The 16,159-nt window shown below is 48.2% G+C and overlaps 1 protein-coding gene across 1 annotated transcript in view; it reads right to left on the bottom strand.

Moving 5' to 3' along the window:
- Nucleotides 1–6,050: 6,050 nt before the first annotated feature.
- MED16 (mediator complex subunit 16) overlaps nucleotides 6,051–16,159 on the bottom strand; it is a 34,626-nt gene continuing 24,517 nt past the window's right edge. Inside the window, exons 10-15 of the mRNA XM_063147251.1 lie at nucleotides 14,197–14,407; nucleotides 10,470–10,603; nucleotides 8,729–8,924; nucleotides 7,777–7,993; nucleotides 6,497–6,580; nucleotides 6,051–6,403 (exon numbers count right to left, since the gene is read on the bottom strand). Of these exons, the coding sequence (XP_063003321.1) occupies nucleotides 6,277–6,403; nucleotides 6,497–6,580; nucleotides 7,777–7,993; nucleotides 8,729–8,924; nucleotides 10,470–10,603; nucleotides 14,197–14,407 (969 nt within the window). The 3' untranslated portion in view covers nucleotides 6,051–6,276. The remainder of the gene's footprint in view (nucleotides 6,404–6,496; nucleotides 6,581–7,776; nucleotides 7,994–8,728; nucleotides 8,925–10,469; nucleotides 10,604–14,196; nucleotides 14,408–16,159) is intronic.

Genomic DNA, 16,159 nt, shown 5'->3' with positions numbered 1-16,159 from the left:
TTTAACTCTTCTCAGTTGTACCCACAATTGGTCTGTTTAAATGCATTTATTTCTGGACATGCCAACTCTTAGGGACCCTCTAGAAAACTCTGGAAAGGGAAGAAAATCCAGCTCTTTGTTAAATTCCCCCTTTGAAATGACCACAGTGGGCATTGAAGAGTGGCATTGGAGACCCCAATTCTACACTGTGCTGAGTGCATCATTCATGCACATACTCTCCATGCAAAAAGTCCCAGGTTCGACCCTCAGGTAGGGTTGGCAAAGGCCTCTGCCTAAACTCCTGCCTGAACTCCAGGTAGGGCTGGCAAAAGCCTCTGCCTAGACCCCTGCCTGAACTCCAGGTAGGGTTGGCAAAGGCCTCTGCCTAAACCCCTGCCTGGACTCCAGGTACAGCTGGCAAAGGCCTCTGCCTGAACCCCTGCCTGAACTCCAGGTACAGCTGGCAAAGGCCTCTGCCTGAACCCCTGCCTGAACTCCAGGTATGGCTAGCAAAGGCCTCTGCCTGAACCCCTTGCCAGTCAAGGTAGATAATACTGAGTTAGATGCACCAAGGGGCATGACATTTGTTCCTCTGTGTTGTTCAGGAGGTGGCATTCTGCTTATGCTCAGAAACACAATTCCTCCCCCCCTCTTCTTCTTTTTTTTTTAAATCGCATCACTAGTTCCGGGAGTAAACAGAAACAGAGGCCCGGTTCAAATTGCGCCCCCTCACTCTCCCACAGTTTCTTGCTTTCATATTGAACTAAGAAACAAATCTGGCTTCACAGAGGTGGGAACAGCCCTTCGTGGGATGCAGTGAAGCCTTCAAGTGAAGCTATCCCGTGCTGCTGTCCTTGCCCCACCTGAGTGAAGCCCTGCCCAGTGGCAACCGAGGGCACATCCCCTGCTATGGGTCCCAGAGAAGGGTGGCTGCCCCACTCCCTTTCCCTGAGTGGGGGGAGCTGTCCCACGGGGAGGGAGCCGGACTAAAGAAGTTATCAACACGACTACAACGTCAACCTGCACGGAGTGGAATTCCTCCTCCTTAGTACTGGCACTGATTGCTCAGGGGTGGGCGGAAGACACTCTACACATGCTCAATTTCAGAAAACTAGCTGTGTCAGTTTGTTACTGCAAAGAAGAGAAAAAGCGAGCCCAGCGGTGCCTTCAAAGGGGCAATGTTGGTACCTGAACATGTGGAATAATGCTCTGAGCAGCACAACTTGCAAACCTACAGAATGCGAAACAGTTGTATTAAACAAAAGACCCCAATTTCTTCAACCACTGAGAGAAAGACCTCAGTGTCATTTCCTCTCCGCCATTCCTCACCTCAGGCCCTGACGGGAGGCCAGCTCTGGTCTCCTGATAGGTCGAGATGCCTAAATAAGCCCCATGATGGAACATCCTTCTTAAATTTCAAACCTCAGAGACCTGTTGAGCGGACCTGGTGTGGAACCTCCAAGTTCAGAGGCAGTCTATCTGTGATTACGGGCTGCTAGAGACAAAACACAATGACAATGGTGTGAGAAGGAGACTCACTAAGGGAAGGAGCCCATGGAGGGGGTATTGACCAAGAGCCCTCCAATGTCTGGGCCCATTGGTCTCACGCAGGAAGGCAATTCTTCTGTTCTTAAGTCTTGACTACTCAATCCTTACTGGGTAGGGCAACCAGTGGAGTTGGTCAGTGGTGAGGGCAAGACACTCTGAACATGTTCAGAGATACCTTTCTTGTTAGACGACTTCATATGTTTTTAATTCGGCTCCACAATTCAAGAAGGTCACAGACAAGCTGGAGCGTGTTCAGAGGAGATCAGGGGTCTGGAAACAAAGCCCTATGAAGAGAGACTGAAAGAACTGGGCATGTTTAGCCTGGAGGAGAGAAGATTGAGGGGAGACATTATAGCACCCTTCATAGAATCATAGAATAGCAGAGTTGGAAGGGGCCTACAAGGCCAAATTCTTAAAAGGTTGTCACACAGAGGAGGGGCAGGAACTCTTCTAGATCCTCCCAGAGTGCAGGACACGGAATAACGGGCTCCAATGACAGGAAGCCAGATTCCGACTGGACATCAGGAAAAACTTCCTGACTGTTAGAGCAGCACGACAAGGGAATCATTTACCTAGGATGGTGGTGGGCTCTCCCACACTAGAGGCCTTCAGGAGGCAGCTGGACAACCATCTGTGAGGGATGCTTTAGGGTGGATTCCTGCACTGAGTGGGGGGTTGGACTTGATGGCCTTATAGGCCCCTTCCAACTCTACTATTCTATGATTCTATGAAAAGGGGGGCATGGTTGCAGGTGTACAGCCAAAGGAAAAGGGGTGAGGCCACATAGCCCAGCCCCAGTAATACCTGCAAGCGTATACTTGCCTTTTAACCAGACTATCTACAAAAACCACACATTATCTGGACCGCAGATGAGAAATGTTATCTCCTTGGAGATCTCCCTGGCCTAGTTAAGTTTTCCAAAAAGCGGTTTCTCCAGAGATAACCAGCAGGGGATCTGCTTCGGAGACATTAAGGTTAATGATGACGCCAATTAAGTTTTCTATTTTCCCTGCAGTTTGATGCTGATCTAATGACCAAGCTAGAGCTGCGGTGCATAAAAACCTGGATTGACTTCTCTCTCCAGCTGGGATCTGAGAGCCGACCCTATTCTTTCTAACGTCTCGATGCCAATGTTTGACTTTGCTTCTGTTCTAATCACATCAACCTTTGCTTATATTTTCTAAATTGTGAAGTTGTGGGCTGTCTGGACTCACCAAGAACTGGCTTAATTCTGTCCCTTGTGCAAGAACCTACGAAGGGCTGTCTTTTGCAGAGCGGGAATGATTGGGAAACGGAATTACTGAGAGCCAGGAACACAGAGAAGGAGCAAAGCCCTTTCAGGGAATGTCCCCTTGCTGGGGGCACCGTGCTCTGCTTTGATTCAGATGAGCAAATCTATTTTTCTTTTCAAATAAAGCCGTAAGGGAACCTTCCGGGAAAAGCGGCTTTGAACAAGCCATTAAGGGCATTGGCTACAAAATACTAATTAAGCTCACGGAAGCTTTGCACGCCAACAATACAAAAGTGCACGTTCAAGGCAGGGATCCAAGGGAAAGCGTGAGCAGCAGATGCGAAGAGGCAGATGAAATTAATTGGGCAGGGCTTAGTGATTAAAACATGCACCAGGATGCAGGAGTGGCCGCGGAAAAGCAGATCAGCCCTAATTGAGAGGATTAGAGAGAGTATTTTCTGGCTTTGAGTGTATTGAAAGTGCAGGTAGAGAGGAGAGGAACACGGAAATTGTATTACGGATCAGACCAGGAGCGTATCCACCTAGCCCAGAATTCTGCTTCCCATAATGACCAAGCAGATGGTTCTGGGAAACTCCCATGTTGCATGAAGACAACCGCACCCCTTCCCTTGTTTTCCGGCCTTCCTGCCACGAACATGGAGGCTCAATTCATAACGGCGCTGATAAGATCATGACTTTGTCCAATTCCTTCGGTTTCAAAGCCATCTCTAATCTAGCATCTGTGGCAGTGAGTTCCAGGAGGGACTTATGGCTCCTTTCCAATGGTTCTGAACTGATCAAGTATCAGGAGGCGGAAATATTATCTCCACATTGTTCACACTTCCATAAACCTTAATCATGTACCTTCTTAGTTGTCACTTTCTCTGAACTAGGAAGCCCCAAACATATCGTCTGCTCAAAGGGAAAGGAACCCTCAAAATTGGGAAGGCTGCATTATTAGATCCTCTAAACACTTGGATTTCTAGGAAGAAGAGACGCACAGCAATTCCAGTCTTGACATCTTTCCCAAGGGCCCAATTGACACACATGGAATCTTTTGGGGCAGCCTGCTTCAGACGGTTGACCAGGGACCAACAAAGCAGGACATGGTGCAACAGCAGCCTCCCACCCATGTTCCCCAGCAACTGGTGCACCCAGGCTTACTGCCTCGGATACTGGAGGCAGCACACAACCATCAGGGCCAGTAGCCATTGATAGCCTTCTCCCCCAGGAATTTATCACCCCACACAATTGGTTATGCTGGCTAGGGCTGACAGAAGCTGTAGGCCAAATCTGGTTGCCCCCAACTGCTTTAAATACACACTCGCCTTGCATTTAGAAAAGTAGCATTCAGAGGAACCTTGGCTAGAGCTTTCTCCTTATCACCCTAATTTTCAGCATGCAGGGACGCTGTTCCCCCACAGAGGGAACATTTGAACGTGTGCCATCCCCATCCCACAATCTGAAGTGGTACAGTCACACCAAGGCTGGTTATCAGCCCTCCTCCTTCTAATTAACGTGCAATTTGGAGACAGCTGGCCTGCTTCTCTGTAGATGATCCAAAATGTTGTTTGATCTAAAACGTTGTTTAAAAGCTTCCAGTAGTTTTTCCCTAATTTGCCCAAACCTTCCCGCCACCCTATTTTCCACCAAACAAAATGGCAGGGCAGACACCCCGATGAATGGAGCTGACGGACACAATCCCAGGCATGTTTAGACAGGAAAAAAGTCCTAAGTCTCCCAACATTCCCCAGCCAGCCATGCTGTTTGCTAGGTGTTGTAGGACAGGGTTTTTGTGGGTTTTTTGTGGGTTTTTTGGTCTAAGCATGCCCTCTGAAAGTGCTCTGAGCGATGAGTACATGATTTTTAGCTCTTTTCTTTTGAAAGAGCCAACAGGAAGAGATTTTGGTAGGAAAAACTAGGAGGAAATAAATAAACTCATAAATACAGAACTTTGCAACATTTGCACAAATCCAGTCTCTTTATTTACAAAATCATTCTCCTTCTACCACCAATCTCAACATATTTTTAATGTTCATGTCTGTCTTCCCAGCTTGGTGACTGGAAAAATATGCAGACAGAGGCTGCTTGTACAGACTAAATAAAAGTTACACGAATCCAACCCGAAAGTGAAGTTTCCATGAGGTTTCATGTAGGGAGTGATACTTCTGGGATACCCTAGAGATCACAACCTCAAAATAGCTGCTGTGGTTGTTGGGTCCTTGTAGCATAGCACACTTTTCAAAGGAGACACCCCTGGAATAGGGGTAGAAGTCCTAATACAGATTTATTGACCCACTGACCTAAAAGCTGAGCTATACGTTATGCAGAATGACTGGACCATTTCAGACTGCAGGCAGAAACTCCCTCAATATGGAAAAGAGTTCATTAGGGGAAAAGGAACAGGCTGCAATCCTATACACCCCTACCTGGGACTAAGCCCCATTAAACTCAATGGAAATGTATAGGATTGCATTGTTAGTTAGGGTGACCCTATGGAAAGGAGGACAGGGCTCCTGCATCTTTACCAGTTGCATAGAAAAAGGAATTTCAGCAGGTGTCATTTGTATATATGGGGAACCTGGTGAAATTCCCTCTTCATCACAACTGTTAAAGCTGCCCTCTTTTAAATCTGGTTACTCTAGAATAGCTCTTGCAGCTTTAACTATTGTGATGAAGAGGGAATTTCACCAGGTTCCCCATATATACAAATGACACCTGCTGAAATTCCTTTTTCTATGCAACTGTTAAAGATGCAGGAGCCCGGTCCTCCTTTCCATAGGGTCATCCTGTTGTTAGCCTCCCTTTTCCTCTGAATGCATTAGTCTTCTGAATCCAGGTAGCTGGGGGTGGTTTTACAGGTGGCTGACGCATCCAGAAATGGAACTTGGAGATTACGTTTCGAATGCTCCCCATAAAATACAAACTCTCTGCATGTAGAAAACAAAAGCTCCAAGAAGAGAGGAATGCTAAACCTCTCTTATCTTCTAATTTTCTACACGCAGGGACTTTCTGCAGCCTGCAGTCTGAAGCAACGCAAGCCCCGGCATTTTAAGCGGCTTCATTCTACGTAACGTGGAGATCATCACAAACCCCAAAGTCCCAGTATTGAACTGAAAACTGCCATGGGAATGGCCGGTGGGTGGGGATGCAAAGAGGGGGAGGCAGTTCTGGCACTGGTCAGCAGCCAAGCAGGCCTGTTCCGTTGGCTTCCGGAAGCACCCACCATCCTGGAACATGACCCAGACTTCCTTGTCCCTTCAAATCATCCCCTCTCACTGGTTTTTTTCCCCCTAAAGAAGCCTGCCCCCTGCAGGTGGTGTCGAAAACTACCTCGAATTGCCCACACCACCATCCCTTTTTGGTGGCTTTTCACTTAAATCCATTCGTGTTCGCCTAGCCGTGTTTTGGGGAATAAGCCACACCGCGCACATCCAGGCGTCTGAGTGGGGAGGTCCCTTGCGAACGCTACAGAAGGCCCAGCCGGCCACGGGTTTAAAGGCTCCCGGGCACTTCAGTCACGAGTAGCTGAGCGGCATTCTCCGCCAGAGCCCGCCACAGAGGCAGTTCTTGATCCACCGTTGTTCCCACTGCTTCACCGCCGTGGTCTTGTTGGGGGACCGGAGCATCGTGATACAGCCACACCTGCAAAGCAAGGACGACAGGGTGGCACTCAAGAGACAGGCCAAGGGGCATCCCGGCCCCAAACCTCTCCCTGCTGTGGCCCGCTGCCCTCACCTGGTGCAGGACTTGCATTCCTCAGTGGGGTACGCCCCAAGGTGCAGCCGCCGCAGGTGGTCAATCTTCGGCTGCCCAGGGGCCCTGAACAGAGAGGCAAAGAATATTTGGTGTCCGACCAGTCTGAGAGACAAGTCCCTGCCCCAAGGGGCTTCCAATGAACATGGCGTCTTGTTTTTCTGTCTTGAATATACTGCCAATCAATTACATGGCAATCCTGGTATCAAGATTTCATGACATGGCAATCCTGGTATCATCGGAGGAAAACCCGAAGGAAAGGCGCGCTCTGACCTCTGCCACAGGCCACCAGGAGGCTGCAGGGAGAACAGCCTGGCAAGGATTGAGAGCCAGTGTGGTGTAGTGGCTAAGGTGTTGGACTGGGAGTCTGGAGATCCGGGTTCTAGTCCCCACTCGGCCATGGAAACCCCCTGGGTGGCTTTGGGCCAGTCGCAGACTCTCAGCCCAACCTACTCCACAGGGTTGTTGTGAGGATAAAACGGAGAGGAGGAAAATTATGTACGCCACCTTGGGTTCCTTGGAGGAAAAAAGGCAGGATATAAGTGTGATAAACAAATAAATAAGGGGGAAACCAATCTGGCCCTACCCACTGGCCAATGAAACTGCATTTGCAACCATGTATGTTGAGCCTGGAGAAGAGAAGACGGAGGGGAGACATGAGAGCACTCTTCAAAGACTTAAAAGGTTGTCCCACAGAGGAGGGCCAGGATCTCTTCTCGATCCTCCCAGAGTGCAGGACACGGAATAACGGGCTCAAGTTAAAGGAAGCCAGATTCCAGCTGGACATCAGGAAAAACTTCCTGACTGTTAGAGCAGTACGACAATGGAACCAGTGACCTAGGGAGGTTGTGGGCTCTCCCACACTGGAGGCCTTCAAGAGGCAGCTGGACAACCACCTGTTAGGGATGCTTTAGGGTGGATTCCTGCATTGAGCAGGGGGTTGGACTCGATGGCCTTGTAGGCCCCTTCCAACTCTGCTATTCTATGATTCTATGATTCTATGTTTGCTTGCTTTCCTCTTCCCTCCCCAACCCTTCCTCCTTTTGCATCATGTTTATTCGATTGCAAGGCTGCAGGTGGAGATGGGTTTATCTTTCAACATCTGTACAATGTTTAGAAAATGTTACATGTTTTATAAGATGATGATGACATTATTAGTAGTATTAATAAATCCACCTTTGCCCCACCAGGGATGAGCACTCCCCATGCCAATAGGTTGGCATTCCTTGGCATCTCATGAAAACAAACTGCATTCCATGTACCTGACCAAGGCATCGAACTGCAGAGAAGCGGAGTGTGCGACGAGCCCAGGGGCCTTGCCAAACTGCAGCCGGACAGGCTGCTTGTTCTGGAGCTTGCTGATGATGGCATCGTTGACAGGAAGCCAGTCGAGGCTCGGGATGAGCAGCTGGCTGGGCAGGAGGCAACACTCGTCAATCAAGGTGTCGTCCGGCTCACTCAGGTGCCCCTCGTCACGACCTACAAGGGAGGGAGGGGTCCAGAGGAAGCGTCTTTCGATTTTTTAAAGTGTAAGAGCATCACTGCCTGGTCTTCTCGATCCTCCCAGAGTACAGGACACGGAATAACGGGCTCAAGTTACAGGAAGCCAGATTCCGGCTGGACATCAGGAAAAACTTCCTGACTGTTAGAGCAGTACGACAACGAAACCAGTTCCCTAGGGAGGTTGTGGGCTCTCCCACACTAGAGGCCTTCAAGAGGCAGCTGGACAACAATGCTTTAAGGTGGATTCCTGCACCGAGCAGGGGGTTGGACTCGATGGCCTTAGAGGCCCCTTCTAACTCTACTATTCTATGATTCTATGTTGTACATTGACTTGCCAAAGGCTTTACCTGGACATCCTTTAGACAGACTTCCCCAACGTGGTGTCCTGTAAATGTGGAATGCAACCCCCATCATCCCCAGCCAACATGGCCAACATCAGGGAATGATGGGCGTTGCACTCCAACACAACTGGAAAGGATCAGGCGAGGGAAGGTTGTTCTAATCTAACTAAATAGAGGGCTGCATTTTTGTACCTTTCCGAATTATTTATGACTTAAGTCCATTTTTAAATAGACAATTTCCTCCCATCTTTTACCCATCAGGCAAAGCGGGATGGAAGAGGAGAAACGGAGGGCTTTCTCTGCTCCTGACCCTCGTGCTCCTGACCCTTGTGCCGCTACCGCACACCCTGAAGGACTCCCAAACACTCACAGCACAGCCAGAGTTTGGTGAGAAGGCGGAAGAGCAAGGACATGCTGTCCTGGGTATCGGAAGTAGCCGTGTAAATGGGCAGGCAGCTCGGCTTCAAGAGGCCCCATATGCGGATCACGACCATCAGCTCACGAAGCATGCCCAGCGAGGAGCCTTCGCGCAGGAAGCTGTGACCTGGGCGAACAGGGCCAGAACCCTACGGAGCGGGAAAGATTTATTTTGTATTATTATTGCATTTAAATCCCTCCTTTTTCCTCTAAGGAACCCAAGGTGGCGTACATAACCCTCCTCCTCCTCCTCCTCTCCATGTTATCCTCACAACAACAACCCTGTGAGGTAGGCTGGGCTGAGAGGCTGTGACTGGCCCAAAGTCACCCAGTGGGTTTCCATGGCCAAGTGGGGACTCAAACCCGGGTCTCCTGACTCCCAGTCTGACACTTTAGCCACTGTGCCACACTGGCTCACAAACGGGGTGACTGATAAAGAAGAGGCACATCACGACGCCAAATAACCACGATCAGTTGGCATACAACTCCACGAATGTTAAGTTGGTAAATTGCACGAGTTTCAAATCTATCAGTCTACCGCATGTGGGTAAAAACCATAGGGCCAAAGAGAGAAGCAGGACCGAACCAATGTTAGGGCCGCCACAATTTAAGAAATATTAGCAGATGAAACATTATGGTGTTAAATAGATTCAATAAGCAGTTTAAATCTGCATAAATCTGCATTGTCACTTGAGGCACAGGTGGCCTCGATGGCACGGAGTGCTTTCTACCAACTCCGGTTGGTGGCCCAGCTACGCCCCTATCTGGACAGGGATAACCTAGCTTCAGTTGTCCATACTCTGGTAACTTCCAAATTAGATTACTGCAATGCCCTCTACATGTGGCCCTCTTCTCCCAGGCATTTTAACAGCATTTAACAACGTTAAGTTTGTTTTTAATGGACCCCAGAATTGTTGTTTTTAAATGGATACTGTTGTTTTTATACTGTTTTAATGTGTTTTTTTTAAAAAAAATTGTATACTTTTAATGTTTACTATTTTTAATGTTGTAAACTGCCCAGAGAGCTTCGGCTGTGGGGCGGAATATAAATGTAATAAAATAAATAAATAAATAAATGTGAACAGGTATTATAAAAATATGTTGTTTGTGGGGGAAGGTAGGTGAAGACACATAAGCTGTGATTGCACACCATTTTAAGCCAGGAATCCTGGCTTAATAAACTAGGATGTAAAATAGCCAGTTGGCTCATCCCCTCACTTGAGGGGGTAAACAAGCAGGAAAGGATAGCTTCACATGATTATGGTTTAAGAGCACCGAAACGAGACAGGCTTTGCCAGCCAACAACAAACTCTGGTCTAAAGCTGGCTTCTGATCCTGGTTTGTTTGGGTGCAAGAAACCATAATCCTGAGTTTGGATCTCATGTGATGCATTCCCTTCCTGGCTTGTTTACCTGCTCACACGATAGCGCGCTGTTCACTTACATCAGGGTTTATTAAGCCAGGATTCCTGGCTTAAAGTGATGTGCAAACCCAGCCCTTTCTATGCTGTTTTCAGATGGCGCACAGCCGTGTCACAGCAGGCACTATCTTACAAGAGGCATACCTTCCTACGTAAGATAAGAGGAGGCGGTTCACAATTTTAGAAATACCCGCTGCTTATTTGTACTGATGAACTGAAGCATGTTGAGGAACTGCACAAGTGGGAGTGGGGGGCGTGTCCAAGCATTTCTCACCTGATTGGGGAGACTGGCAAGCAGGTAGAGCACGAAGTCACCAACCCACTGGATCAGCTGCTGGAGTGACTGCAAGGTGGTCATCTCCAGGACAAACTCTTCTGTCTTCAAGTTAATCATCACTTTGTCAATGTCTGGAAGGGTAAAGCCCAAGTTAACGCTTAGCATACGCACTGAGCATGTGGGCTGGCTTACTTACTCGAGTCACCTAGAAATCTTTGCTCTGCAGGTTCCCTCCTGCTCAGACTTGCTTGTGCTGTGATTGCAAAGTGCTGGTAAGTGAGTAGTCCTAGATTTAGCCGCGGGTGTTTTTCTGCAACTGACTTGGCTTCATTTGGTGGTGCAGCAACTTATAGCCCTGTATTTTGTACCGTATTTCTTCGATTGTAAGACACCATCGATTGTAAGACGCACACTAATTTCAGTACCAACAACAGAAAAAAGCTTTGATTCTAAGAATAATAATCACACCTGCGATTCTAAGACGCACCCCGTTTTTAGAGATGCTTATATGGGGGGGGAAAGTGCGTCTTAGAATCGAAGAAATACGGTAATTGTGCTTTTAACCTGTTGGTTGTTTTATTATGGTTTTAATTTTTGTGAGCCGCCCAGAGAGCTTCGGCTATTGGGCGGTATAAAAACGTAATAAATAAATAAATAAATAAATAGCCCGTACTGCACAAGTTTACATTTCAAGGAACCGTCTCTTTGTTTTCATCCACAGAACTTTGCTGGCTCAGCAAACCAGTTCTGTCCGGGGACGAGAGAATCTCTCCCAACCTTTTCCCTTTACCATTCTGAGGTTTTGTTCCATCCATCCAGAGGTCTGTTTTAACTTGGAAAATTTCTAAAAATTTCCAAGGACTGGAATTCCTAAAAATTTCCAAGGACTGCAGTTAAGGGCCCTGCAGGTAATTTGTCTTTCCCACCCAGTCCTCCACATTTCCGCTGCTCATGTGTGCATAGGTAAAACACTTGCACAAAAGCAAGCTGGGTGTGACTGTATCTGCAACCGCATTGAGATTCTTCTCCTGTACCGTTTTACTGACATGCATCTGTTCCTTCTGCACATCGGTAAAACAGCACTTCATCTTGATGCAATCATATATAAAATCATAAAATCGCCCTTTTCCGCATTGTCTTTATCCATGTTTTGGTAACGTTGAGGAGAGCTGTGGCGTTACCCACATTTCTGTTCCCTTAGGTATGTCTGGCTGAGTATGTCTAGAGAGTGAGGAATGTTGGGCTGAGTGGGTGTGGCTGGTGATGCTGTGGAAAGGGGGGAGGAGTCTATATATGGGAGAGGCACCTCTCCACCGTGCCTGGGTCCAGCTCCAGCTGAGAGCCCCCTCCCTCCTGCTACCTACTGTCTCTGGAGAGGCCACCAGTGAGGGAGGAAGCAGCAGCCAGGCACCTCTCCATCGTGCCTGGGTCCAGCTCCAGCTGAGAGCCCCCTCCCTCCTGCTACCTACTGTCTCTGCAGAGGCCACCAGTGAGGGAGGAAGCAGCAGCCAGGCACCTCTCCATCGTGCCTGGGTCCAGCTCCAGCTGAGAGCCCCCTCCCTCCTGCTGTCAACTGTCTCTGCAGAGGCCACCAGTGAGGGAGGAAGCAGCAGCCAGGCACCTCTCCACCATGCCTGGGTCCAGCTCCAGCTGAGAGCCCCCTCCCTCCTGCTGTCAACTGTAACTGCTGAACTTTACAACTAAGATTGTAGTGCCTGAATTTGCTTTCCTTTTCCCCCTCCTCCTCTTCCCTCCCAATCCCCTTTCCTTTTGTGTCATGTCTTTTAGATTGTAAGCCTGTGGGCAGGGACTGTCAAGAACTACTTTTGTAAGCCGCCGTGAGAGCCTTTTTTGGCTGAATGGCGGCATAAAAATCCTTAAATAAATAAATATATGGGGGAGCTGAGTGGTTTGAGGGGTTCGGTTGGTGATTGGGTTTAGAGCAGTGATCCCCAACCTTTTTGGCACCAGGGACCGGTTTTGTGGAAGACAATTTTTCCATGGACTGGGGGGGGGGGAGGTTGAGGGGATGGTTTGGGGAAGCCCTCCCGCCCCCCCACCCCAGCGTCCTGGCTTCACCCCGCGCCCAGTTACGCTGGGGTGGGGGTGGGTAAAAGCAGCTCACCTGCGCGGCCCGGTTCCTAACAGGCCACAGACCGTTACCGGTCCGTGGCCCCGGGGTTGGGGACCCCTGGTTTAGAGGGTAGATGTGTTTAGTTGTGTGATTTCTTGTCGGGAGTTGCGTGAGGAGTGAGTGAAAATAAGATCATGGAGACTAAGGATTGTTATTATTAGACTGGCTGCTACCCTGTTTCCCTGAAAGTAAGACATCCCCCAAAAATAAGACCTACTTCCAGTTTTGCCTCTAATGTAATATAAGGCATCCCCCCGAAAACAAGACCTTTTTTTTTGTGCAACAATAAATGTGTACCGTATTCTTCTTCATGGAAAAATAAAGACATCCCCTGAAAATAAGACCTAGCGCATCTTTGGGAGCAAAAATTAATATAAGACACTGTCTTATTTTCGGGGAAACAGGGTATCAGTATTCTTAAGAACAGGCAGGATTGGAATATAATTCAAAGGAACTAAGAACTGTAAACAACAATAAACGTTTTCTTTATTTTGCTACCATAAAACCACGTGTCAGTTTGGCTGTGTCTCCTTGCTCTATTAGTTCATAAATAAACACATTACATTAAACCTTCAGCCTGCTCTATTCACAGAAAAGCCTTTTCCAAATTTCCTTACCTTTCCCCTCTGCTTTCCTCTTCCCTCCCCAAGAGGAAAGGTTATACTTTTCTTGTTACCCCTTCTTCAGGTATTTAAGTGGTGGTGCTTAGCCTGTGGGAGGTGCTCGCGTCAAAGCCGTGTATGTGACGGGGTGGCGTCACAAGGGCCCTATACAAAATTTGGAAATTTAAAACATGGAACAGTGGAGGATTCTTAATGCATCCGTTCCACCTGGCCTATTATGAATTGTCCCCTGGTGTTCCGGTTTTAAATATCCAAATTTTGTACAAAGCGCTGCACGTTGCAAAAGTTTTACCACGGCTTTTTGATTCCTCCTGTTTCACTTTTCTCTCCCAACTCCTGTATGCTGATAAAAGCTCTAAAATCATCCAAACAAAAAAAAGTAAACAATTTCGACGAGACTGTATGCATGATCGTGAGATTCTTTTTGTGCTGCGTTTTACTGATGCTGTGGAAAACGCTGCACAAGTTTAAATTTAAAACGTCCGAAATTTAAAAACAGAAGATCATGGCACATTGTTTTAACTACTTTTAAACTATATATTGTTTTAACTTGGTTCATGGTTTAATTTGATTTTAACTGTGCCTATTTATTCTTTTATACTGCATGCTTTTATCTGTACGCCACTCTGAGATCTTAATGGTATAGGGCGGGATATACATGTTCTAAATAAATAAATAAATAAATAAATAACATCATGGGCTTCCTAATGATGTTATTTATTAGGAACGTGCCGTGCATTGGTTCCACTTCAGAAACGAAACCAAGCATTTTGGAACTCAAAATTCAAGGGGACATTTGGGTGAGAAGAATTTGGAAGTGTCCCGTCCAATGAACAGAGGAACCAGCCATCCCACTGTACTAGTCCTCAGTGTGGAGAAGCAGGCAGATTGACGGTGACCCTTAGAAGCTACTCTTCTCCTTCCTCTCATACCAGGCTGTCAGAGAACCAGCACTGGCTGAACATACCTATATCAGTGATCTTGGAGCAGATCTCGGTGAGCCGGTCTCCGGGACTCTTGTCTGGCGTGTTCAGGACAGGGGGGCGGAGGAGCGATTTCAGGGTGCAGCTGATGGCGATCAGGAACAGCTTGGCATGGTAATCGCACACCCGTGCCACCGTGCCAGAGGAGAGCTTGCAAAGTGAAGCTTTCATGGCGATGATGCGCGTGGAGAGAACCTGGCAAATGCGGATCACAACCGTTCATGAAACACTTTTCACCGACGAGCCCAGTGGGTTATAATACTTCTATTAATGCAGCTCTATCTCCCTGTGACAACTGAATCAGGTGAGGTTGTGCAAGTCCTGGACTCAGTAATGGGCTGGATGAGGGCCAATAAACTGAGACTGAATCCTGGCAAGATGGAAGCCCTGTGGGTGAGCGGTTCCCGAGTCCGGGAGACAGGCTCATTGCCTGTTCTGGATGGGGTTGCCCTGCCTCTGAAAGAACAGGTTTGTAGTTTGGGGGTACTCTTAGACCCATTTCTGTCGTTGGAGGCTCAAGTAGCCGCCACGGCTCGGAGTGCCTTTTACCATCTTCGGTTGGTTCGCCAACTACGGCCTCTCCTGGACAGGGATAGCTTGACCATGGTGGTACAGGCATTGGTAACCTCAAGATTGGATTACTGCAACGCGCTCTATGTGGGGCTGCCCTTGAAGCTGCTCCGGAAGCTGGAGCTAGTGCAGAATGCTGCAGCTCGGCTGCTGTCTGGAGCTGCCCCTTTCCAGCATGGAACTCCTCTGCTGAGGGAACTGCACTGGCTGCCTATTCGCTACCGGGCCAGGTTGAAGGTTCTTGTACTTGTGTACAAAGCCCTAAACAACTTGGGACCAGGATACGTGAGAGAGCTCTGTCTTCTCCCTTACCAACCTGCCCGGTCCCTGAGGTCATCCGAGGGCCTGCTCCTGGTGGTTCCACCTATATCCATCCTCCGTTTGGAATCCACCAGGGGAAGAGCCTTCAGCGTGGTGGCCCCCCTCCTGTGGAACTCCCTGCCTCTGGAGGTCAGGCAGGCACCAACCTTGTACTCCTTTCGGCGCCTCCTGAAAACATCTTTATTCCAAGAAGCCTTTCTTTAACATGCAGCCTTGGATTACTGTTATTACTTCTTTTTAAATTTTGTTTTAACTGTTTTTATTCAGTTTTTATTTTCATTTTACCTTGTACACCGCTCCGAATTTTTTCAATGGGGAGCGGTATATAAATATTCTAAATAAATAAATAAATGCTATTTTGGACTGTATAGCTTCCAAATCACGTGAGGTACTGGTTCCTCTCTATTCGGCCCTGGTTAGGCCTCATCTTGAGTACTGTGTCCAGTTTTGGGCTCCACAATTTAAGAAGGATGCAGACAAGCTGGAGCATGTTCAGAGGAGGGCAACCAGGATGATCAGGGGTCTGGAAACAAAGCCCTATGAAGAGAGACTGAAAGAACTGGGCATGTTTAGCCTGGGGAAGAGGGGAGACACGATAGCACTCTTCAAATACTTAAAAGGTTGTCACACAGAGGAGGGCCAGGATCTCTTCTCAATCCTCCCAGAGTGCAGGACACGGAATAACGGGCTCAAGTTAAAGGAAGCCAGATTCCGGCTGGACATCAGGAAAAACTTCCTGACTGTTAGAGCAGTATGACAATGGAGCCAGTTGCCTGGTGAGGTGGTGGGCTCTCCCACACTAGAGGCCTTCAAGAGGCAGCTGGACAACCACTTGTCAGGGATGCTTTAGGGTGGATTCCTGCATTGAGCAGGGGGTTGGACTGGATGGCCTTGTAGGCCCCTTCCAACTCTGCTATTCTATGATAAGCAGGTCCTGGCATCTGCTGCTGCTCCTCCTCCTCCTCCTCACCACTGCCACTGCCTGGGCCTGAGCAAGAGGCACAGTTTGCAATGTTGAAAAGGAGGACCTTGCCCCTGTGCCCTTACTGGCATATG

Source organism: Elgaria multicarinata, chromosome 23, assembly GCF_023053635.1.
Source record: "Elgaria multicarinata webbii isolate HBS135686 ecotype San Diego chromosome 23, rElgMul1.1.pri, whole genome shotgun sequence".
Classification (NCBI taxonomy): Eukaryota; Metazoa; Chordata; class Lepidosauria; order Squamata; family Anguidae; genus Elgaria; species Elgaria multicarinata.
The sequence above is the reverse complement of the archived record's forward strand: the minus strand, read 5'-3'. Positions and strand labels throughout refer to the sequence as shown.